Consider the following 25,656-nt stretch of genomic DNA (forward strand, 5'->3'; position numbering starts at 1 on the left):
GTGAGCATCTCCCCAAAAGCGAAGGACTCAAGCTCACCTTAGGGGATGCAGGAATTACTTAGGCCCTGCAGACTTTGATGCCACCGTAATAATGAGCCTGGGTCCAACTTTGTGGAAACGCTCATTTTGGCCGCAGGGAAGGGGGATGTGTAGTGATTGCTTATGGGTACAGGGTTTCCATTTGGGATGTTGGAAAAGTTCTGGAAATAGGCTGGGTGCGGTGGCTCACACCTGTAATCCCAGCACTTTGGGAGGCCAAGGTGGATAGATCACCTGAGGTCAGGAGTTCGAGGCCAGTCTGGCCAACGTGGTGAAACCCCGTCTCTACTAAAAATCCAAAAGTTAGCAAGGTACAGTGGCAGGTGCCTGTAATCCCAGCTACTCAGGAGGCTGAGGCAGGAGAATCACTTGAACCCAGGAGGTGGAGGTTGCGGTGAGTCCAGATTGTGCCATTGCACTCTAGCCTGGGCGACAAGAGCGAAACTCCATCTCAAAAAAAAAAAAAGTTCTGGAAATAGATAGTGGCAGTGGCTGCCTGACATTATGAAAGTACTTGATGCCATGGAATTGTACATTTTATTTTTGTTTTTGAGACAAAGTCTTGCTCTACCACCCAAGCTGGGGTGCAGTGGTGTGATAATAACTCACTGCAGCCTCAAACTCCTGGGTGGAAGTGATCCTCCTGCCTCAGCCTGCAAAGCATTCGGGACTACAGAGGTGCACCACCATGCCCGGCTATTCTTTTATTATTTTTAGTAGAGGCAATGTCTCACTATGTTACCCAGGCTGGTCTGGAACTTCTGATCTCAAGTGATCCTCCTGCCTTGGCCTCCCAAAGTGCTGAGATTACAGGCATGAGCCATTGCACCCAGCCTGGAATTATGTATTTTAAAATGGTTGAAATGACAAATTTTATTTTTTATGTATTTTACCATCATCATAGAAAAGAAAACTCTCTTTGGAGGTCAAGGGCTTGGTTAAGGCATGGGGTAAACTGTTTAGTTGCAAACGGAGATTAAAAGTTGCCGTGTCAGCCTGGTGTGGTGGCTCATGCTTGTAATCCCAGCACTTTGGGAGGCTGAGGTGGGCAGATTACTTGAGGCCAGGAGTCCGAGACTAGCCTGGGCAACAAGGCGAAACCCCGTTTCTACTAAAAAATACAAAAAAAGTTCCGGGCACAGTGGCTCACACCTGTAATCCCAGCACTTTGGGAGGCAAGGCAGGTGGATCACTTGAGGCCAGGAGTTCAAGACTAGCCTGGCCAACATGGCAAAACTCCATTTCTACTAAGAAATACAAAAATTAGCCAGATATGGTGGCACATGCCTGTGATCCCAGCTACTTGGGAGGCTGAGGCACAAGAATCGCTTGAACCCGGGAGGCAGAGGTTGCAGTAAGCTGAGATTGCGCCACTGCACTCCAGCCTAGGTGACAGAGTGAGACTCTGTCTCAAAAAATAAAAATAAAAATGAAAGTTGCAGATGTCATGTCATTTGGGTGCCTCTCATTGGTATATGTTTCCCATGCAAATTCATGCTATTCATTCATTTATCTATTGACTGAGTTCTTTATAGCTCAGTGCTGTGCTGGTTGGAGTGTGGGGTCCAGAAAAGGAGTCATGTCTGCCCGTTCCTGCCCTTCTTGAGCCCCCAAGGGAGACTGACTATGTTAGTCTGGGTTCTTGAGAAACAGAATCAATAGGAGATATGTGTATCTATATCTATATCTGTCTATATCTAATCTGTATCTATATCTAATCTGTATCTATACCTGTATCTATATCTAATCTATGTCTGTGTTACATTATCTAATCTATATCTATCTGTATCTAATCTATACATCTATTTCTAATCTATATCTAATGTATATCTATATATCCCTATCTAATCTATACCTATATCTATGAGATTTATGATGAGGAATTGGCTCCTGTGATTATGGACGATCTGCAGTTGGCAGGCTAGAGACCCAGGAGAGATGATGGTGTAGATTCTAGTCTGAGTCCAAGTCCGAATGCAGGAGAACACTGACGTCCCAGCTTGAAGACAGTCAGGCACAGAGGTTGCATTCCACCTTCCTCAGCCTTTTGTTCTATTCAGGCCTGCAGTGGATTGGGTGAGGCCATCCACGTTGGGGAGGGCCACCTGCTTTACTCAGTCCCCCGATGCAAATGCTCATCTCACCCAGTATCTCTTACAGACACACCAGTGTCCACTTGACACACAGGATTCACCTTCACACCGATATGTGAACAAATAGACACACCACCAGGATGTGTGCTGGAAATGAGGTGGACAGAGTCCTGAGATTGCAGAGGAGGAAGGAGAGTGGCCCACTGGCCCAGGGAGTGCTGCTAAAGAGGTGGCCTGTGAGTGAGGCTCTGAACCAGAACAGGCTTTTGCCTGGTACAGAACAAGGCTTTCCAGGCAGAGCGTTGGGCAGGAGCAGAGACAGGAGATTTGAAGTTGCGTCATGTGTCCATAACCTTTCCTCCAGACTGGTGGCTTTACCAACCATGGATGCACCAGAAAATGGGGTTGGGATGTGCGAAGTGGCTGGTGGAGATGAAGCCGTCAGAAGGGACTCCGGAGGCAGCCGGGGGATTGCAGGCAGGGGGTCCTTTAGGAGGTCACTGCCCCGGTGCTGGCAGAAGGGATGGCAGCTTGCATTTTAGGACAATTATAGAGGGAATAGAGAGGAGAGAAGATTCCAGAGACGGGGTGGAAAGTGATGAGACCTGGTGCCTGCACCAGGCAAAAAATTCATAAAGTGAAAAACATACCCTCAGCTTTGAAAAGGAAAGGCATCATGAGAAGTGAGAACAACCACACTGTGTCGAAATCAGTGGTTTTTAAATGTTTAATTTTTCTGGGTTCATAGTCAGTGTCTGTATGGGATACATGAGATGTTTTGACACGGGCATGCAATGTGTAGTAATCACATCACGGGGAATGGGCTGTCCATCCCCTCAAGCTTTTAGCCTTTGTGTTACAAACAATCCAATTATGCTCCTTTAGTTATTTAAAAATATACAATTATTATTGAGTGTAGTCACCCTGCCATGCTATCAAATACTAGGTCTTACTCATTCTGGTTTTTTTTTTTTTCTGTAGCAAAATAAGCATTTTTAAAAATCCAATATTGAGACATAGCTTGGTCCACCCACCCTACTCTGGTCTGTGGAAGTTAAGGGACATTTCATCATCTAGAGTGATTTCTACTCTTCTTGAAATTTATTTTTTCCTAGCAATTGCTTTTCAAAGTTGTGTGCTGAGAAGAGTCTCAGTGACACACTGGATGGCTCCTGGGAGGCCGGGCGGGGACTGTCGTCATAATCCCAGGGGATCCTGGGGTGGCAGCGGTGCAGGCTGGGAAGCATGGGTGCATTCTGGATCTGGTTTGCAGGTAGAGTCAGTGGGACCTCCTGGAGGTGTGGATGTGGGATGTGAGAGCAAGAGAACAAGGGAAGACTCCATGGTTTTTGGCCTGAGGAGCTGGAAGGCTAGAGTCACTCTTAAGGGAAGACTCCAGGAAAAGAAGGTTTGGGGGCGGTGGTGAACATCAGGAATTCAGGGCAAGGTGGTGTCTGCTGGACGCTCCTGTGGTGATGTCGAGGAAGCAGCACTTGGATGTATTTGTCTGGAGCTCAGAGGAGAGCTGGAGGTGTGAATTGGGAGTGTCCAGGTACGGACGGTACTGAGCCACCAGTTCACATGGGCTCACCTGGTGCCTTTGTTTCCTGGGGCTGCCAGAACAAATGATTATGAATACAGACCTGGAGGCTGAAAACTCCTCACACTTCTAGAGGCCAGGAGTGCAAAATCAAGGTGTCTACAGGGCCGTGCTCACTCCGGAGGCTCCAGGAGAGGCTCCTTCTTGCCTCTTCCAGCTCCTGATGGCTTTTGACTGTCTCCAGTGTTCCGTGGTTTGCGGCTGCGTCGCTCCTGTCTCTGCCTCCCTCGTCACATTGCTGTCTTCTCTCTGTGCCTCTGTGTCTGTTTTCTCTTCTTATACGGACACTGGTCATTGGATTTAGGGCCTGCTCTGATCCAGTATGACCTCATGCTAGCTACACCTGCAAAGACCCTCTTTCCAAGTAAGGCTTCATTGTGAGGTTCTGGGTGGATGTGCATTTTCAGGGGACGCTATTCAGCCCGGTACACTTGGGAGTGGCGTTGGTGGAGGAGAGGAGGGAGGTCTGAGCCTGGGTCTCTCCAACATTAAATGCCATGAGAATATGTCCCTAAAAAAGGAAAGATGAGGAGGAGGAGGAGTGGCCCCGGTGGTAGGAGAACAAACAGGTGAGTGTGACTCTTGGAAACGTGTTTCCAGGAGGTAGGACTGGCCAATTGCACCAGATGCTGCTGATAGACAGTGAGAAGAGGATGGAGGATTGACCACAGTATTGCACATCGCGGAGGCCACTGGTGACTGCAACAAGAAAGTATCAATGGAGTGTGGCCGTGGAAGCCTAAATGGAGCGAGTCCAAGGTGTTCCCCCGAGAGAAGAGAAAGCATGGTCCTTGCAGAGACTTCTGCATGAACGTTCATAAACAGCATTGTTGATAATAGCCCAATACTAGAAACAACCCAAATACCCATTAAGCGAATGCGTAAATAAGCTGTGGCTCATCCACACCACGGAATACTACTACTCAGCAAGGTAGAGGATTGAACCAGTTATGAGCGCATTCATGCAACAACATGGGCGACTCTCAGAATTGTCATGCTGAGCGAAAGAAGCCAGATACAGAGGAATGCATATTGTATTATTCCATTCATATAAAACCCTGGAAAATGCAAACAAATTTATGGTGGCAGAACACAGATTCGTGGTTAACTAGGGGTAGGGACAGGAGGAGAGAGATGGGAGGGGTTATGACACAGGGAAATGGGGCAGCTTTTGAGGGTGATGAATGAGTTCGCTATCTTGATTGTGGTGGTGCTTTCACAGGCATGCACATCTGTCAAAACTTTGCAGATTGTACCTTTAGTTATGGACAGCTTATTATATACCAGTTAATCCTTAATAAAGCTGTCAGAAAAACAGGCCAGGTGTGGTGGCTCATGCCTGTAATCCCAGCACTTCGGGAGGCTAAGGCAGGAGGATTGCTTGAGCCCAGGAGTTTGAGGCCAGCCTAGGCAAACTAGCAAGACCCCCTATCTCTGCAAAATAAAATAAAACGTATCCAGGCCTAGTGGTGCGTGTCTGTAGTCTCAGCTACTCAGGAGGCTAAGATGGGAGGATCACTTGAGGCCAGGAGGTTTAGGCCGCAGTGAACTGTGAGCACACCATTGCGCTACAGCCTGGGTGGCAGCGAGACCCTGTCTCAAAAAAAAAGTAATTTTTACATTAAATCTCAGGAAAATATAACACAGAAAATCTTCTCTTTACAATCATCAAGTAGGAACCTGTTTTATTCTCACTTCTTAGCCTCAACCTGATGGTTTGTAAACAGATTCTTGGACTAGTGATCTAAAGTGTAAATATTTTGTAACCTTAGCTGCTTTTATCAGGAAAAAGAAGCAAGTTATGACAGCACCTGAATGAAGTACATCCTGTAAGACCCACACAACTCCCTGATTTAAAAAACACCTGTTACTTACTTTATACCTCTCACTGTTGTCTTTAGAAACGGAAGATGTATTTCTGGATCCCACACATCCTCAGATACAGCATTATTTTTGCAAAAGCTTACAAAAAGTGGAATTCTTTTCTTGTTGTTTTAGATCCTCGTACTCAACCCCTTGTTTGTGAATTTCAGGTAGTTGTAGATAGATGGGTAATACTTTAAAATATCTGAACGTGACTAAGAGTCAAGAACTTGCTCTCCTTGTTGCATTTCCAAAGGGGTCTTTGTTGATGGAGCTGTTTCTTGCATGTTTCCAGGTTGCGAAAGAAGAATGGTCTCAGACCCTTTGGATCAACCTGAATGTGCAGATTCTCCAGGAAGGAATTGAAGGTTTTCTCAGGGCTCTCAGAAAGCTACCTCGGCCAGTCCGTGGCTTATCAGTGGCCTACTACTTGGAAGCAAAAATGAAGGCATTCAAAGACTCGATTCCTTTACTTCTTGACTTGAAACACGAGGCACTAAGAGACAGGTTTGTTTTGTCCTCTGTCTGCGGATGTGAAAGTGTGGGAGGAGCTTTTAGTTAAAATTGTTTCCCTCAGTACATTATCTTTGGTCTGATGATGAAGCACACAATTTCAACAATGCCGCAGGGCTATACGTGGGCACGACACAGTTCTATAATGTTGTTTCTATGTAAAGTGTCTGTAAAACTGTCAACCACAGGATTCTTTTAAAAAAGAAAGATCCCAGCAGGTGCAAAGTGGCATTTGTAGTTGCTTTTCTCGAAGATTTAAAAAAATATAGTAAGTGGCCTTGATCAGCCCCATCCAGCAGATATCAAAAGGGACTCACATATGTAATTTACAGTTTTTTAGCTGCTACAGTAAAATAGTAAAAACAGGTGAAATTAATTTTAATAGTACATTTTAATTAACTCAATATATCCCAAACATTATTTCAACATGTAATCAACATGAAGCATTTATTCATGAGATATTTTACATTCTTCTTAAAAAATATGTCAAACTGCAATGTGTGTTTTACATCTATAGCCTATGTCAACCTGGGCTTGCCTCGTTTCGAGTGCTCTGTAGCCACGTGTGGCTTGTGGCCGCCTTACTAATGGGATAGCCAGCCCTGTGGGTGGGACAGAGGGGGCATGGGTCTGTGTTTATTTGGTGATGGCACCACACAGACACAAATTAGTAGGAGTTACAGTCCTAATTTTTGAGTTATGCTCCCGCTCGTGTGTTCCTCTATTCCTCTGTCATGTTTTCCAAAGTGTGGTCATCTAGTCATGCCGCGACATCAAATGACTTCATTTTCCCTAGTGAGAAAGGCATCCCTTCTTTGGTTCCCTTCCTATCCTTGAATTCACATGGAGAAAGTCTCTCGTAAGTGCTAGCTTGTCTTCAACACCTGTTACACCCGTCTCTCCCTCTCAACAAGGAGCAGGCAGCCCTCAGGTCCCAGTGATGTGGGGTCTCAGCCCTCTTTTCACTGTCTGCTGTCTTCCCTGGAGCACTCACTTTTACCTTTGCAGACTTCAGTTTCCTCATCTGTAAAACTAGGTAGAAGTAGGCATTTTCTAGCTAAAGTTCCCGGTTTTATGATCCCATAACCCAGTGTTTCTCAAACTTTGGTCCTTTGTCATCGTTTTTGTCAGATCTGAGTATCATCTATGCTGTCATGGCTTTATATATTTCTTCCTATCAGTTTCTTTTTTATGAAAATGAATGTTATTCTAAAAAGAAACTTACACCACCACTGTAAAGAGAAAACCAAAAGCTCTTGCCAGAAATAGAACGTAATTATATATAAAAAAAAAAAAACTAGCTCAAAACAGTCTCCTGTCTCTGAGCCAGAGGCCTCCGCTCTAAGAAAGGTGAATGACCCTGGGGAGGGGCTAAGGACACAGCGTAAGAATTAAAGAAAGAGGAAAGAAACACGAAAGGTGGCTTGACAGTCAAAACAGGTTTATTTTAGAGAAAACAAACCTGAGAGGGGATTCTGGCCAAGTTAGGTCAGAGCCACACTCTCTTATAGACTAAGAGTTTTTAAGGATTTAGGGTGGGAGAGTTTATCCGAGGCTTGGACTGCTTCTGTGTCTCTTTGTTGTGCTTATCTGGGAGGGAGAGTTGTGTGTCTATTCCCATGCATTTTTCTGCAGCTGCAGGCATACCCGCCAAGTCTGCTTTTAGCTCCCCTATCTTAGTGCACCTGAAGGGAAATGAATGTGCTTATTAAGGTCCACTGTTTTACTGGGGCCCATTGTATGAGGATGAAGTTTGGCAGTTACCCAAGAGACTTCCTCCTCTCCTCCCTCTGTGCCTGAGCTGTCTTGTCTATGTTTTCCTGTCTGCTCTTTCTGGTGGCTTGTAGTTAGAAGAGAAATTATTTCCTTAAAATGCATGGGCTGGAAAGGGAGCTGGACCTTAAAGTGGCGGTGTTTGTCCAAGATGAGGGTATTCCTGCTCTGTCACACAGAAGCACAAAGAGGAGACTTTCCCTTCGATGTAATTTACTGTAATTGAAAGGACTGGGTGGGAACTGGAGAGGGAATCACTCTCTCCAAGTGACTCAGAGCTGTGTCATGTTGAGTGTGGACCCTCTAACCAACCACCAGGGTTATGTCACAGGCTGGCCCCAGGTCCGCTCTGCCCACATGCAGTCCATCAATCGCTGTGACATGGGTTTTGCGAAACAGAAAGATTTATTTGCAAGGCCGCCAAGCAAGGAGGCAGGCGAGCAGCCCTGACATCTGCCTCCCTGAAGACAAGGCTTAGGGATGTTTAGGCGTTAGGGGAGTGGGGTGGTCGAAGTCGAGGGGGAAGGTGGTTGGTGGTGGGAAAAAGGAAGTAACAGGTTCATTCTGAGCAAGTGTAGCTGGGGTTCATGGCATTTCACAGGACATAGGCACAGAAAGTGGGGGCATTGGCATGGCCTGAGGGTGGAGTTTTTGGCCTTCCAACGTCAAAAGGCCGCCTCTGGGGCACTTGCACAGGCCCAGTTGAAAGGTCAGTGGTCTCAACCAGTTGGAACTGGACAGAGGAGTTGGCTCAACTTCCTGAAAAACAACCAAAGTGACCATCGCCATAGTAACCTGTGAATGTTATCCATAGTAGCCAGTGAAGGTTAAGTTTCAGCGTTCAGTGGTGAGGCCTTCAGCTTCACGGGAAAAGGGGAAAAAATAAAAAGCAAGTGACCATAAGCCACAGAGCAGGCACTGATGACACTTACCCCTCAGTTTCAGTTCTGACACCCTCCTTCCTGTCAGTGCTGTGCTAGGCCAGGGGGTTCAGAGACGAATGAACCAGTAGGGCCTCCTTTCTGACCATTTCCATGGCCGCGTGCGTGCGCGTGTGTCTGTGTGTTTACAACACTCAGTGATTCAACACTTGCTGCTCACGTGCTGGGTACGTGGCGTTCTGCTGTCTAGAGTCATGCTTAGCTGCCTTACTCACACCCATTCCATATACACAGAACTAAAGCATGGGCAAATTCACAGGCCAAATGCAAACCTTAAAGGAAGGCCAGTCATGTGAAGAGCAGAGCTGCCCCCGTTGTGTCTGTGTGCACAGGAGTCTGCCCCGACTGTCCCGTCTGAATGGGCCCCTTCGTACCTCCTCTGGCACGCTGCAGTTTTCTCATAGTACTCAAAACCCTGTGTCATTATTTAATTTATATATTTGTTTATTGTTTGTTGATTGTCTCGCTAAGTAAGTGGCAGGTTCCCTGAAGCTAGGGGCCTTGCCCTTGGTAACTGTGTACCCCAGTCCACTGCCTGGCACGGAGTCAGCACTGAAATATTTGTCAAATACACGAGCGCTCATAATTGACATGAGGCTCACAAAAAGGCTGAGTGATTCAACAGAGGTTGAGGTCATTGGTCGAGAGACTATGACAGAAGCAGTTCCCAATAATTAAAAGTTGTGTATTTTATGAGATGGCCGTGAAGACTAGTGTGTATAGTATTTTGTGAGACATTGTTTTCAGGTTTAACTCTGGAGGCCGGTGGGATTTTGGAGAACTTTGGGAATATATTTCCAGTGATGTCCTCATGTTTCAGAATTTCATTATAAGAAGTTTACAAAATGAGATTTGTCCTGTGATTTAAATGGGAATAATTGAACTCTCACTAAATTCAGTAAGCATAAAGATTTGAATGCTGACGTGCTTTCAGGCACTGGAAAGAACTTATGGAAAAAACATCTGTCCTTTTTGAAATGACCGAAACATTCACCTTGGAAAATATGTTTGCTATGGAGCTGCACAAACACACAGATGTTCTCAATGAGATTGTCACAGCAGCAATCAAGGAGGTTGCCATTGAGAAGGTAAGACTTCAGTTAAAAACGGGCTGGAGAAAACAGTCTTTTTTAATTTAAAGAGAAAATAGGGAGACCTTATCTCTACCAAAAAACAAAAAATTACCTGGGCGTGGTGGCATGCCTTTAGTCCCAGCTTCTTGGGAGGCTGAGGTGGGAGGATCACTTGAACCTGGAAGGTGGAGGCTGCAGTGAACTGTGATCGCCCCATGACACTCCAGCCTGGGTGACAGGGTGAGACCCTGTCTCAAAGAGGTAAAACAAACAAAAAAGAGAAAACATATTTGCTCTAGTACCTGCTGTGCTTCAGTAATAAAGAATTATTTGTTGTAGAAATAGAATTTCTGCTTTAATTAAATTTTTTATTGTTCCTAATTGTAGTTTCATTTTCATTGTTTAAAATTTTTTTTCTTATTTTTTCTTATTTGTTTATTTATTTTGCCATTGATTTTTAAATAGAGGTAATGAATGTTCATGGTAGAAAATTGAAAAAAAATTCATAATCCCACCACCTGAAAATAATTATTAACTTTTTAGTGTATTTCTTTCCCTACGTAAAAATGCATGCACATACGTATACATATGCATACACACATACTACTCATATATGTGCACAGACACCCATGCATTTGTATGCACAAACATACAAGTACACAGGTACACACATATACATACTCCTACACATATATGCACATGTATACAGTCATGTGTCACCTAATGGCGGGGACACATTCTGTGAAATGTGTCCTGAGTTGATTCGTGATTGTGCAAACAAACCTAGCTGGGATGACTACTGCACACCTAGGCTATTGGGTAGAGTCTAGAGTCTATTGCTGTAGACTGCAAGCCTGTACAGCAAGGGACTATACTGAGTACTGTCAGCCATTGTAACCTAATAGTACGCGTGTATCTAAACATAGAAAAGGTACAGCCAAGGCCAGGCGTGGTGGCTCATGCCTGTAATCACAGCACTTTGGGAGGCCGAGGTGGGTGGATCATGAGGTCAGGAGATCGAGACCATCCTGGCTAACACGGTGAAACCCTATCTCTACTAGAAATACAAAAAAAATTAGCCAGGTGTGGTGGTGGGCACCTGTAGTCCCAGCTACTCAGGAGGCTGAGGCAGGAGAATGGCGTGAACCCAGGAGGCGGGGCTTGCAGTGAGCTGAGATCATGCCACTGCACTCCAGCCTGGGCAACAGAGCAAGACTCCATCTCAAAAAAAAAAAAAAAAAAAGAAAAGAAAAGGTACAGCCAAAATATGGTCTAATAATCCTATGGGACCACCATTATATATGAGATTCATCACTGACTGAAACGTCCTTATGCAGTGCATGACTGTACATAGTACACCACACATGTATACATATGTATATACATGTAGACACATATGCATGAAAACACACAAAATATACATACAGTGTGCACACAGTGTACCTAACATATACACATAATGTATACACATGTGTACATATGCACATAAGGTACACACAGTGTACTTCATGTATACACATACACAAAATGTATACTATGTATTCATATATACACAATGTACACACAGTATACCTAATATGCACACATATGCATAATGTACACACATATACATATACACACAATGTATAATGTACCTAATATACACATGTACACATAGCATACACACATGTATACATATACACACAGTGTACACAGTATACCAAACATATGCATAATATACATATAATGTGCATAATATACATATGTATCGATACAAATTTTTTTTTTTTTGAGACAGGGTCTCCCTGTGTTGCCAAGGCTGGTCATGAACTCCTGGGCTCAAGCAATCCGCTCACCTTGACCTCCTAAAGTGTTAGGATTATAGGCATGAGCCACCACACCTGGCCTCGATACAGATTATTTTGAATATGGAACCATAAGAGGCATATCATTGTGTAATTTGGTTTTTGTGACAGTAGAGTAAGCACAGGGGCAGGATCTCATAACTGTGCAGATTTCAGGGGCAGACTGTGGGGTTTAGACCCTGTTTCTGGGGCTCAGTAGCTGAGCTTCATGTCTGAGCCCCAGTTGCCATCTCTGTAAAATGTGGGTAATAATAATCCCTACCAATATACTTTGAGGTATTTGTTTTGAGGACTGAATGAGATCATGTATGTGACATGCTTACCTGCCACATAGCAAATGCTTGATAAGTGACTATTATTACCATGACAGAATCCTAACTTTTCAGGAAGCAGACCCAGGACTTCGATGGCGTTGGTGGCCAAAAGCAAGCTAAGGAAGGTGTTTTTGGGTTGGGGCTCGGTCTTTTCAGTTCATGTGCCTGAATCATTCTTTTTCTATTCCTGAACAGGCTGTGAAGGAAATCCTAGACACGTGGGAAAATATGAAATTCACTGTAGTCAAGTATTACAAAGGCACACAGGAGCGAGGCTACATCCTGGGTTGTGTTGATGAAATTATTCAGTCTCTTGATGACAACACTTTCAACCTGCAGAGCATCTCAGGAAGCAGATTTGTGGGGCCTTTTCTGCAAACTGTTCAGAAATGGGAAAAAACGCTTTCTCTAATAGGGGAAGTCATTGAGGTGAGAGAAAAGATGAACAAAAGATGGATTAGGGCCAGTGGCTTTTATATGAGGATATTTTGTGCTTAGAACTTTTATATGAGGATATTTTGTGCTTCAAAACAAATGATCCTCTTTCATACTTTTTTGTCTTGATTTATTTTGAGGGCAAGAGTGCATGCTCAAAGGAATTGATCTGAGTTTTTATTTTAGTGAATGATTTTCATTTCCAAGATTCCTAATTGCTTCTTTTTCATATATCTCTGTTTTTCTTTGATACTGTCGTGTTCTTGTTGCAAGGATGCTTTTGCCTCCTTGATGACACTGAAAATTAGAAACATATTTATTTTACATTCCTTTTCAGATTTCTCTACACTTTTTAAAAAAAATCTGTTGACTCTCTCTTATGGTAATGAGTTTTCCTCTGTGTGATTTTGATTTTTTTTTTTCTAGCTCATCTCACATGTAGTTTTTTTCTTGTGTTTGCTTCACTTTGTCATCTGTTTTTGCAGCCTTTTTAACTTGAGGCCTGTCACACTGGGAAGTAGCAAGGCCTTATAGTAGGTGGTTTGGGGCTTTCTTCCTTTTGGGCAATACTTGTCCAGACCTCTGTGAGCAACCCAGGCTCACTGCACCATTTTTGTGTGGTTGCCTTTTTTCCCTCCCCAGACCACAGGCAAGCACCTTGTTTTTGGCCACAATCCAAGCCTTGGGTGGGATGAAGCCAGGCCTGGTTCACTGGCCAACTGTGTGATCGGGCCTCCATCATGCCTGGGCTTCCTTTCCTTGCTTTTTTGTTTGTTTGTTTTGTCTATGACATTGTGTTAGTGGAAGCTCTTATGTGGGAGATAGCACTGTTTTTTAATTTGTGAGTTAAAACAATTTTTTTTTTAGATGGAGTCTTGCTCTGTCACCCAGGCTGGAGTGCAGTGGTGCCATCTTGGCTCACTGCAACCTCTGCCAGCCGGGTTCAAGTGATTCTCCTGCCTCAGCCTCCCAAGTAGCTGGGATTACAGGCATGTGCCACTATCCTGGCTAATTTTTGAATTTTTAGTAGAGATGGGGTTTCACCATGTTGGCCAGGCTGGTCTTGAACTCTTGATCTCAAGTGACCTGCCCACCTCGGGCTCTCAAAGTATTGGGATTATAGGCATGAGCCACTGTGTTCAGTCAAAAAAATTTTTTTATTGAGGTAAAATTTACATAACATAAAACTAGCTATTGTAAAGTGCACGATTCAGTGACATTTAGTACATTCACAGTGTTGTGCAACCCCTATCTCTATCTAGTTCCAGATTTTCATCAAACTAAAAGAAAAGCCAGTACCCCCTAAGCAGTCGTTCCCTACCCATCTCCTCTGCCCAGCACCTGGCAACCTCCAGTCTGTTTTCTGTGTCAATGGATTTACCTGTTTTGGATATTTCATTTAAGTGGAATGACACAATATATGATCCTTTACATCTGGCTTTTGTCACTTAGCGTGATGTTTTCCAGGTTCATCCATATTGTAGCATGTGTCAGTGCTTCCGTCCTTTTTATGGCCCAGTAATATTAAATCATGTGGATTGATCACATGTTTTTCTGTTCATTGGCTGATAGACATTTGGATTGTTTCCACCTTTTGGCTGTTGTGAACAGTGCTGCCGTCAGCATTCGTGTACAACTACTTGAGTCCCTGTTTTCAGTTCTTTTGGGTCAATACCTAGGAGCGGAATTGCTGGGCACGTGGTACTTGGCTCACTTTTTGCGTGGCTTTGGCATGGCCTGTCCTTTGTTGTTGTGGGTCACAGGCTTCACCCCCTTCTTATAACTAGAAGTTTTCCTACCTGTGCTGGGCTGCATGGAGAGCTTTCTTTTGCTTTAGAGTGTGGCCATTAGTTATGCTTTCCCCAGCATTCCCATTCATTTGGAGTGGAGGGGAGCGGCCATGCAGATGCTCACTCTGTCACCTTGCCTGGAAGGTCCTCCCACCTGAGTTGATTTGGGTCTGTCCCGTGTCAGGGTGGGGCTTTGCCATCCACTCTTGCAGGTATCTGATAGCCCCTGCTGACACTGACCTTTTGTACCTTTACAGATTTGGATGTTGGTTCAGAGAAAATGGATGTATCTTGAAAGTATTTTTATTGGTGGAGATATAAGATCACAACTCCCGGAAGAGGCAAAAAAGTTTGACAACATCGATAGAGTATTTAAAAGGGCAAGTGACACTTCTATTTTTGTAAAGAAGGGCAGTGATTTGAGATATTTGTACTTTTTTATTTGCACATGGTGTTTTCTCCATTAGTAGCTTCTCTCTCATTTTTTAGAGACAGGGTTTTGCTCTGTTGCCCCAGGCTGGAGTGCAGTGATGTGATCATGGCTCACTGTAGCCTCAAACTCATGGGCTAAAGAGATCCTCCTACCTCAGCCTCCCAAGCAGTTGGGACTACAGGCATGTGCTGCCATGCCCAGCTAGTTAAAACATTTTTTATAGGGATAGGATCTTGCTATGTTGTCCAGGCTGGTCTCATATTCCTAGCCTCAAATGATTCTCCCACATCGGCCTCCCAAAGCACTGGGATTACAGGCATGGGTCACTTTCCCCAGCCCACTGGTAGCTTCTGAATTTTTCCTGTCATTATTTATGACCCTAATCTGTCTAGTAAAAATTCCCGTTTGATTTTTAGCTGCTGGCATATGACACTGAATCTTTTTTACATTTATTATAAAAGCAATATTTGCTTGTTTAAAATATTTTGAAAATGTAGAACAGTGGAAAAATGTATCTCTCATGGTTCTGTCACTCTAATGGGACCACTTTAACATGTCAATATATTCCTCTTATCTTTTTCCTATGTGTATAAGTTTAAAAAGCATAACTGTAATCATATTGTGTACAACTTTATATCATAATTTTCTCTTAATATTATGAGAAACAGTTCATATTAGGAAGTCATCTGAGAAAATAATTTCATGGCTCTCTATATTCCAGTGAGTGGGCTGACATTAGTTTAGTTGATTACTCTCTAGTAATTTGACATTTTGTTTGAACAGAGTTCTTTGCTTTCATAAATAATGTACAGGTTCTTGCCTAATGCTTTTTCCATAGTTAGAGTGAATATCTTTTTTTTTTTTTTTTTTTTTTTGAGACGGAGTCTCGCTTTTTCACCCAGGCTGGAGTGCAGTGGCTCAATCTCGGCTCACTGCAAGCTCTGCCTCCCGGGTTCACGCCATTCTCCTGCCTCAGCCTCTACGAGTAGCTGGGACTACTGGCGCCCGCCACCACGCCCAGCTAATTTTTTTGTATTTTTTAGTAGAGACGGGGTTTCACTGTGGTCTCGATCTCCTGACCTCGTGATCCGCCCACCTCGGCCTCCCAAAGTGCTGGGATTACAAGCGTGAGCCACCGCGCCCGGCCTTAGAGTGAATATCTTAAGATAGATTGTTAGAAAGCAAATTTCCCATGAAAGGGTGTGTGTATTTTAAAGTCATTTCCAGAAAGGGTTGGACTGGTGGTCATAGTGGCTGGTAGTTAGTGTGGCTGGGATTTTAACCCAGCCCTCTTGCTCTGTATTTTGCTACTTAGCTTTGCTGCTGTGTTCTTTAATCATAGGTGGCCAGTTCATGTTTTGATCTCTTTTATCTACTAGAGTTTATAATTGTTTCATATAATTGTTGCATAAGCTCTTTTTTTAAACTTAAAAGAATTGTACAACACATATCAGGCTGGACGGTGACTCATGCCTGTAATCCCAGGACTCTGGGAGGCCGAGGTGGGTGATCACTCGAAGTCAGGATTTCGAGACCAGCCTGGCCAATGTGGTGAAACCCCATCTCTCTCTCTCTCTCTCTTTTTTTTTTAAGACGGAGTCTCGCTCTGTTGCCCAGGCTGGAGTGCAGCAGCGCAATCTTGACTCTCTGCAAGCTCCACATCCCAGGTTCTGGCCGTTCTCCTGCCTCAGCCTCCCGAGTAGCTGGGACTACAGGTGCCCACCACCATGCCCGGCTAATTTTTTGTATTTTTAGTAGAGACGGTTTCACCGTGTTAGCCAGGATGGTCTTGATCTCCTGACCTCGTGATCTGCCCACCTTGGCCTCCCAAAGTGCTGGGATTACAGGCGTGAGCCACCACGCCTGGCCAGTGAAACTCCGTCTCTACTAAAAATACAAAAAAAAAAAAAAAAAAAATTAGCCAGGCATGGTAGTACATGCCTGTAATCCCAGCTACTCGGGAGGCTGAGGTGGGAGGATCGCTTGAACCCGGGAGGTGAAGGTTGCAGTGTGCTGAGATCGCGACACCACTCTAGCCTGGGTGACAGAGTGAGACTCTGTCTCAAAAAAAAAAAGAGAAAAAGAAAAAGAAGAATTACACAACAAATATCAATTCATATCAATTCATTACAGAATGCTTTAGAAATTACAAAAAGCCAAGAAAAAAAAGAAATGAAGAAAAAAATACCTGTAATCCCCTTGCCCAGGGTAACCATTTTAACAGTTAACCATTTTAACCATGTATCTTTCCAGAATGTTTATTCCTACATAAACATACAAATAGATATAGATGAATAAATAAGATTCTACAAAATAGGATCGTTCTTTTTTTTTTTAGAGACGAGGTCTCGCTTTGTTGCCCAAGCTGGAGTGCAGTGGTGTGATCATAGCTCACTGCAGCCTCCAACTCCTGGGCTCATATGATCCTCGCCTTGGCCTCCCAGGTAGCTGGGACTACAGGTGTGCACCACCACACCCAGCTAACTTAAAAATTTTTTTTTTTTTTTTTTTTTTTTTTTTTTTAGTAGAGATGGAGTTTTGCTCTGTTGCCCAGGCTGGTCTCAAACTCCTGGCCTCAAACAGTTCTTCTGCCTTAATCTCCCAAAGCACTGGGTTTACAGGTGTGAAAATAGAATCATTCTTACCAATATCATTGGCTATTTTCATTGAACAGTTTGAACTATTTCAATAAATAAACATCGAAATTATCACTCACAGCAGATGATTGACCTGTTGCTGGACATTGAGGCTATTTCTTTTTCTGCTGTGATGAAGAATGCTGCTGTGAATATTCTGTATATACAAATTGCTCACAGTGGAATTGCGAGCTTCCTTTACTCAGCAAATGTTGATTGGGTGCCTACTGTGTGTAGCACTTCTGTAGGGTGGGGTGGGGCCCATCAGTGAACAAAACAAAAAAGTCCTTTCCCCATGCAGCTGGCCTTCTTGTGGGGTAACGGAAAGAAAACCAGAAACCAGTTAGTTACATGTAGTGCGTTAGAAGGTGCTAAGGATATGCATGTTTAAAAACGATAAATGGATCCCCTGAAAGCCGATGGCACTGGGCAGCTTGCCAGTTTCGTCTCGGCCGTGCTGGGCTCTGGTGAGTGCCTGTTCCTGGGCTCAAGAACAGTGTCTCCGCTCTCCCTGCTCACCCTGCTTGACGGCTCTCCTCTGTCCTGGTCCAGATCATGGGTGAGACCTTAAAAGACCCCGTGATCAAGAGGTGCTGTGAAGCCCCAAACCGCCTCAGTGACCTACAGAACGTCAGCGAGGGCCTGGAGAAATGCCAGAAAAGCCTCAACGACTACTTAGATTCGAAGAGAAATGCTTTCCCGAGGTTCTTCTTCATTTCTGACGACGAGTTGCTCAGCATTCTGGGGAGCAGCGACCCACTCTGCGTCCAGGAGCACATGATCAAGGTCAGCCCTCTGGGTGTGCAGGGGCTCCCCGTGTAAGCCTTAGAACCGCCTTCGGTCCTCCCTGGTTCCCTTTGCCATGAGGTTCAACCCAGAGGGTGAAGACTGAAATGCTGCTGGAGTTGGTTTTTTGGTTTGTTTTTTGAGATAGGGTCTGGCTCTGTTGCCCAGGCTGGAGTGCAGTGGTACAATCGTGGCTCACTGCAGCCTCGACCTCCCCAACTCAAGTGATCTGCCGCCTCAGCTTCCTGAGTCACTGGGACCACAGGTGCACACCACCATGCCTGGCTAATTTTTTGGAGAGATGGGGGTCTCACTGTGTTGCCCAGGCTGGTCTCTAACTCCTGAGCTCAAGCGATGCTCCCACCTCGGTCTCCCAAAGTGCTGGGATTACAGATGTGAGCCACCACACTCAGCCCTGGAGTTTTAATTTGAAGCGTAAGCCTGATGATATTCACTCAGTCTGAAATCACACCAGATTCAGCTATTTTTCCACAGTCCAAAACCTTTCTTTTTATAAACTAAAAAAAAAAAAAAAAAAATACAGAAATATATGAAGACTAATATATTAAACAGAGAGGCGTTAGAGGATAGTGGTTTAGCACATGGACTCAAGAACCAGATTGCTGGGGTTCAAATCTTTGCTCTATTCTGAGTTTCTGTGTGACCTTCGGCAAGTTACTTGATCTCTGTGGACATCAGTTTCCTCATCTGTGAATGGACATAACCCCAATAGTTACCTGTTTCAGTGGAGCTGTTATAAAGATGAAATGAGTTACTATTTATAAAATACTTTGAACAGTGCCTACCTTTCAATGTTGGCTAAATAACCCTCTCCACTACCCAGAATTGGCACTTATTACCATTTAGTCGTATTTGGTTTGTCTCTTTTTTTTGTAAAGTTGTACAAATTTGCAATACTCTTTGTCCCCATTCCCATTCATACTTCCTCTACTTTCTTTTTTTTTTTTTTGAGACGGAGTCTCGCTCTGTCGCCCAGGCTGGAGTGCAGTGGTGCGATCTCAGCTCACTGCAACCTCCACCTCCTGGGTTCACGCCATTCTCCTGCCTCAGCCTCCCGAGTAGCTGGGACTACAGGCACCAGCCACTGTCATGAATTTGTTATGATTCCTTCCAGACCATAATTTCATACTTTTTAAATAAATGTATATGTATCCATGAACCATTTCCTGAATGGCAGGAAACAACAGAGAACGCTGTCCCTTGTGATAGAGAACAGAGGCTGGCCAGACGTGATCTTTGTCCTGCTAATCAAAGCTCTTTATCTAGTGTCAGCCTGGGCAGGGGCTCTGAGCCTTGGCGCTGCTGGCATTTGGGGCTGGATGACTCTTTGCCATGGGTGCTGTCCTGTGCATTACAGGACATTACGTAGCATCCCTGTGACCGCAACCTACTAGATGCCAGTAGCACCCCTTCCCTAGTTATGACAACCAGAAACATCTCCAGACATTGCCAATGTCCCCTGGTGGCAAAATCATCCCCGGCTGAGAAGCAGTGTTGCATGGTAATTCCTCCATTCCAGATTAACAGAGCACTTAGGAACAAGTGCTTTCTCCCATTACTTTCCCTTTCATTAATGCGAACTTCCTTCTTAAAGTAAGATTCATATTTTTGACTGCAGGTTTTTCCTTTCTCAAAGGGAGGCTTCTTTAGTATTCTGTTTCCATTTTTTTTTTTTTTTTTTTTTTTTGAGACAGGGCCTTGCTTTGTTGCCCAGGCTGGAGTGCAGTGGTGTGATCACAGCTCATTGCAGCCTCTACCTCCTGGGCTCAAGTAATCCTCCTGCCTCAGCCTCCCAAAGTGGTGGGATTACAGGCATGAGCTATTGTGCCTGGCCTTCTGCTTCCACTTTTGTAAACAAATATTTTACTGTTATAGAAAAATACAGTATTAGGAATGCTTCATTTACTGTTCGCCTCTTTTGCAAACCTCTGTTTTTATTCTTTAAAGCCTGTTTGTTGCCTTCCTCTCCTCTCTGATTTGTGAGTGCCTTGTATTATATGGTGGGCCCTAAAGGACCCATTGTCTTAAATGTTATTCTGATGAATAACAATGATAATAGTCAACAAATGCCAAGTGTTTAACAGTGTGCCAGCATTTGACTCAGATTGTTTCATTTGATTCTCCCAAGCCCACCTTGTTAAGTGCCATGATTGTGTTTATTCCAGGCAGAGAGAGGAGGAGCAACTCACCCATAGTTGCTCAACTGGATAGTGGGGAAGCTGGGATTCCACCACAGGTCTCTGTTCCCCAGCCTGGGGTGTTAATCACCCTCCGCCTCCTCCACGTTCCACTGGCTCCTATGTCCAGATACCTCCCCACTCCAGGAGGGTTAGGGACAGAGTCTGTCTTCTTTTGCTTTCTCTTTTCAGTCCTCCACAGATCTTTGCACAGTACAGAGTAAATGAAAGTCCCCAATAAGTGTCTTTCGGATGACCACACAGGTGGGTGAACGACATCCATCTTGCCTGCGATCTTGGCTCACCGGTTGCCATTGCTTGCATCGTGGCAGCTCTGCTGGATGGAGCACCGCTGGCTGATCTTTGATTCCAGAACCCAGTGCAGGTCTTACAGGGCTGCCTCTCCCTGTTTTGCAGATGTACGACAACATAGCATCACTGAGGTTTAATGACGGCGATAGTGGAGAAAAACTGGTGTCCGCGATGATTTCAGCAGAAGGAGAAGTCATGGAGTTTCGGAAGATCGTGCGGGCCGAAGGGCGCGTGGAGGACTGGATGACAGCAGTTTTGAATGAAATGAGAAGAACTAATAGACTAATTACCAAAGAGGCAATTTTTAGATACTGTGAAGACAGAAGCAGGTAAGGCTGTGAATGTGGACGTGCATTGCTCTATCCAGTTCATAGTCATAATGGATTAATTTTAAAGGCTTGGAGTAGATTGGCTGACATTCCAAATGAGGTTTTGTTTTTTTTGCAATAGGTCATTAGCGGACAGATAGATGTCTTTATTTTTATTTTTTTGAGACAGGGTCTTGCTCTGTTACCCAGGCTGGAGTACAGTGGTACAATGGCTCACTGCAGCCTTGACCTCCCTGGTTCAAGAGATTCTCCCACCTCAGCCTTCAGTGTAGTTGGGACTACAGTTGTGCACTACCATGCCTGGCGAATTTTGTACTTTTTTGTAGAGAAGGAGTCTCACTGTGTTGCCCAGGCTGGTCTCAAACTCCTGGGCTCAAGTGATCCTCCCACCTTGGCCTCCTGAAGTGCTGGGATTACAGGTGTGAGCCACTGAGCCTGGGCAGTCTTTAGTATACGTGCTGCCAAAGTGAGCACAAGACAGCAGTCTTTAAGTGATCACCCCATGCAGTACTCTCAAAGTGTGCCCCCTGGTGGCAGCACAGGGCCCCTGGGATTGTTAGAAATGCTGATTCTTGGGTCTTACCCTGCACCTGCCCATCAGAACTCTGGGGGTGGGGCCTGAGGATTTGTGTTTTTGCAAGCTCTCAGGGGATTCCCAGCGCCCTTAGCGTGTGAACCGCTGACTTAGTGAACCACCAGAAACTAGGTGTTTAGTAGGATTATGTGTATGTAACGTTGTTTCTAAAATATTTACTGCATTTCCATCATTCTTTGATTTTTGTGGCTAGAGAGGCTTCAGGATAGCATGCTGAGCCCTGCCTACTCCTAGCAGCTGAGTGCAGTCCAACTAGAAATACAGAATGCCTCTTTGGCTAACTTGTTCTGTTAGATTGAGGCAGCATCACCCGTAAAGTTGGAGAATATTTGGCAGGGCCTTGATGCAGACATAAAATCTTTCTTGTTATTATGAGAACACCATCCTCTTGATTTTGTACACTGCCTTTTTTATTTTACAAAGTGAAAATATCTACTTAAAAATTATTAGAGAATAGCATAATATTTATTTGATAATGATCCTGCCGTTTCCGAGGTACTGAGGCATATCAAAAATTTGTTTGCATCTTTATGTGGATATGTTCAGTGGATAAACTGATAAAACTGGCTGTCTGGAAAAAAAGTTTTTCAAGCTTTGATTTAAAGCATTTGCCAGTTTCCATGGTGCAAATATTCCTGCCATGGCTGATTTCAAAGCTAAATGAAATAATAGTAAGTGGTTTAACAACCAGCTTGCAAAATTCCAGAATATTCGACAGTTAGTCTTGTGACAGGAGGCGGCCCTAGCATTCATTTAACCAATATATCTTCAACTCCTGCTCTGGGCTATTTATTATGCTACATGCTATTTCAAAACTGAACTAGACAGAAATCTCTGCCTTCTGTATGTATTGATCACTGAATGTTTTAAATTACCTCTCCTGCTCCAAAATACTGTGAATTTTACACCAGTGTCAGTTGATTTTATTTGCATGATAGCTACCACTTTGCTAGGGCATTGCTACATTTGGTAGTGCTTAGTTGGTGGAAAAGAGTAAGGGAATGCAGCCTGATGGACTGAAAAAGATCTTTTTCTCATCCAAATGCTCCTTTGAGCACGTGAACTTGTTGCTTCCCAACAGGGAGAATGGTTGGCATGAGCATGTTGTTTCATTTGAGCTGATACGTGTGGCATCACTGAGAAGTTAGGGCCAGGTGTATCTAGTCCCAGGAAACACCAGCATCCTGGGATTTCTTAGCTTTGCCCTGGTCATTTAATCTTCTCTGATCCTACGGCCTCAGCTGCCACCTCTCCCTGTTTCTGATTCTAGGTTTGTCACGTCCTTTACAAGGCCCGTCTTTGTTCATCACTTCGGTGTTGTCCTCTGGGCCTTGGTAATCTTTGTTGTCTCTCTCCTGGTGTGTAGGGATCATGGATATAAGTAATCTTTAGGTTTTAGCTGCACCACACAATTTTAAAATAAAACAACAAAGGTCAATATTATTTTTATTGCTTTTCCTACTTATTTATTTATTTATTTATTGAGACAGAGTCTTGCTCTGTCACCCAGGCTGGAGTGCAGTGGCACGATCTCGGCTTATTACAACCTCCGCCTTCCAGGTTCAAGCGATTCTCCTGCCTCAGACTCCTGAATAGTTGGGATTACAGGTGCACAGCACCACACCTGGCTAACTTTTGTATTTTTAGTAGAGACGGGGTTTCGCCATGTTGGCCAGGCTGGTCTCGAACTCCCGACCTCAGGTGATCTGCTGGCCTTGGCCTCCCAAAGTGCTGGGATTACAGGCGTGAGCCACAGCACCCAGCCTCATACTCTTTTAAATTTATTTTGCCATTAACTGTAGGTCATCAAGATAATGACTGTAGTAATCCGCAGTCACTTTTGCAGTATTGGCATTGTATTACTCTGTTTTCACACTGCTATACAGAAATACCCAAGACTGGGTAATTTATAAAGAAAAAGGTTTAATTGGCTCACAGTCACACATAGCTGGGGAGGCCTCAGGAAACTTACAGTCATGGTGGAAGGCAAAGGAAAAGCAAGTACCTTTTTCACAAGGTGGCGGGAAAGAGAGAGAGGAGGAGGGACTAACAACCACTCATAAAACCATCAGATCTCATGAGAACTCGCTCAGTATCACGAGAACAGCATGGGGAGACCGCCCCCACGATCCAGCCACCTCCCACCGGGTCCCTCCCTCCACACCTGGGGATCATGGGGACTACGGTTTGAGATGAGACTTGGGTGGGGACACAGAGCCAAACCATATCAGGCATTTACAGCTCTGAGTCCATTATTTTTTAAGTGCAGTTTAGAAAAAAAGCTTTGTCTAAATGCGTCTCAAGGCAATCACAAGCTTTGTAAGTTAGTGCCTCTGGAGAGGACATCCAAGTGGCCGATAAACATATGAAAAGAGGAGAAGCCCCACGACTCAGCAGGATCTGTACATTAAGGGAGGATGAGATGTTTTGTTTCACTTTTCAGACTGGCAAAAATTCAAAAGCGTGATACAACCTGGCCTGCAAACCTGGGCAGTGTGGTCAGAGATTATGAAATTCTTTGTTGGAATTTTTATTTTCTTTCTTGAGATAGGGTCTTGCTCTGTTGCCCTGGCCAGAGTACAGTGATGTGAGCTCGGCTCACTGAAGCCTTGAGCTCCCGGGTTCAAGCAATCCTCCCACCTCAGCCTCCTGAATAGCTGGGACTACAGGCATATACCACCACATCTGGCTAATTTTTGTATTTTTGGTAGAGACAAGGTTTTGCTGTGTTGCCCAGGCTGGTCTCAAACTCCTGAGCTCAAGCAATCTGCCCCAGCTTGGCCTCCCATAATGCTGGGATTACAGGTGTGAGCCACCATCACTCAGGTTGAAGTACAGTGCACAATCGTAGTTGGCTGCAGCCTCCAACTCCTGGGCTCCAGCACCCCTGGAGTAGCTGGGACTACAGGCATGCATCATTATGCCTGGCTAGTTTTTAATGTATTTTTTGTAGAGATAGGGTTTTGCTATGTTGCCCAGGCTGGTCTTGAACTCCTGGCTTCAAGTGATTCTCCTCCTTGGCCTCCCAAAGTGTTGGGATTATAGGTGTGAGCTACCACGACTGGCCCCAAACATTTAAAAAGTGATCTGGCATCTTTCTGTGCAGTCAGGTACCTGCAACATTTTTTGTGGAGAGAGGCACCCTCAGCCTGGAATTTTACTACCTAGTCAGAGATAGGTAACATCTTACTCTCACCTAAGTCTTACTCCTCTGACTTACTTAGGTAAACAAATGTAAGCACTTGCTTACCTAAAACGTTTACTTTGCCCTCCCTATTCCAGATCAGAGAAATAAATTCCTGAAGGGACTGTTTTGGGTACCAGTCCCCGGATTGATCAGAGCCTCTTACAGGTGTGTGTTTTCTGCAGAGTCGACTGGATGCTCCTGTACCAAGGCATGGTGGTGCTGGCCGCCAGCCAGGTGTGGTGGACCTGGGAGGTGGAAGACGTCTTTCACAAAGTGCAAAAAGGGGAGAAGCAGGCCATGAAGAACTACGGCAGGAAAATGCACCGGCAGATCGATGAGTTGGTAACACGCATCACCATGCCGCTAAGCAAAAACGACAGGAAAAAATACAACACCGTTCTCATCATTGACGTGCACGCCAGAGACATAGTTGATTCTTTCATAAGAGGCAGGTGAGCATTTTCCGGGGTCACTGGCATTTCAAAAGGGACCCTTTGTGGTCCACTGGTCTGTCTCAACAGTTTCCACTTCCTCCTCCATCTTTCTTGTGGTCCAGCATCCTGGAGGCCCGAGAGTTTGAATGGGAAAGTCAGTTGCGGTTTTATTGGGACCGGGAGCCGGATGAGCTGAACATCCGCCAGTGCACGGGAACCTTTGGCTACGGCTACGAGTACATGGGCCTGAACGGCAGGCTGGTCATCACGCCCCTCACCGACCGGATTTACCTGACGCTCACCCAGGTGACTGTCGGCCTGGCGCTTGTGGTTACCACTTACCTTGGGGCGGGACATTTTCTCTAAGCTTGAGGCATGATGACTGCAGTGATTGAAATAGCAGGGGAGATCGTTGCTTTGAAATCTGGAAAAGCTTTTCCATTCGGGATGTGGTCCGATTGTCACCAT

At 44.7% G+C, this 25,656-nt stretch overlaps 1 protein-coding gene across 8 annotated transcripts in view; it reads left to right on the top strand.

The window, feature by feature from the left end:
- DNAH10 (dynein axonemal heavy chain 10) overlaps positions 1–25,656 on the top strand; it is a 172,308-nt gene that overhangs the window by 57,983 nt on the left and 88,669 nt on the right. For 7 of the 8 annotated variants that reach the window (XM_055237938.1, XM_063614577.1, XM_063614578.1 and 4 more), the window contains 8 exons: positions 5,891–6,102; positions 9,757–9,910; positions 12,249–12,482; positions 14,536–14,658; positions 17,900–18,133; positions 20,749–20,972; positions 24,937–25,206; positions 25,311–25,494. In XM_055237938.1, coding sequence (XP_055093913.1) covers positions 5,891–6,102; positions 9,757–9,910; positions 12,249–12,482; positions 14,536–14,658; positions 17,900–18,133; positions 20,749–20,972; positions 24,937–25,206; positions 25,311–25,494 — 1,635 coding nt within the window. The remainder of the gene's footprint in view (positions 1–5,890; positions 6,103–9,756; positions 9,911–12,248; positions 12,483–14,535; positions 14,659–17,899; positions 18,134–20,748; positions 20,973–24,936; positions 25,207–25,310; positions 25,495–25,656) is intronic. The other variant, XM_063614581.1, reaches the window with a different exon arrangement.

The sequence above is a fragment of the Symphalangus syndactylus genome, chromosome 13, assembly GCF_028878055.3.
Source record: "Symphalangus syndactylus isolate Jambi chromosome 13, NHGRI_mSymSyn1-v2.1_pri, whole genome shotgun sequence".
NCBI classification, from domain to species: domain Eukaryota; kingdom Metazoa; phylum Chordata; class Mammalia; order Primates; family Hylobatidae; genus Symphalangus; species Symphalangus syndactylus.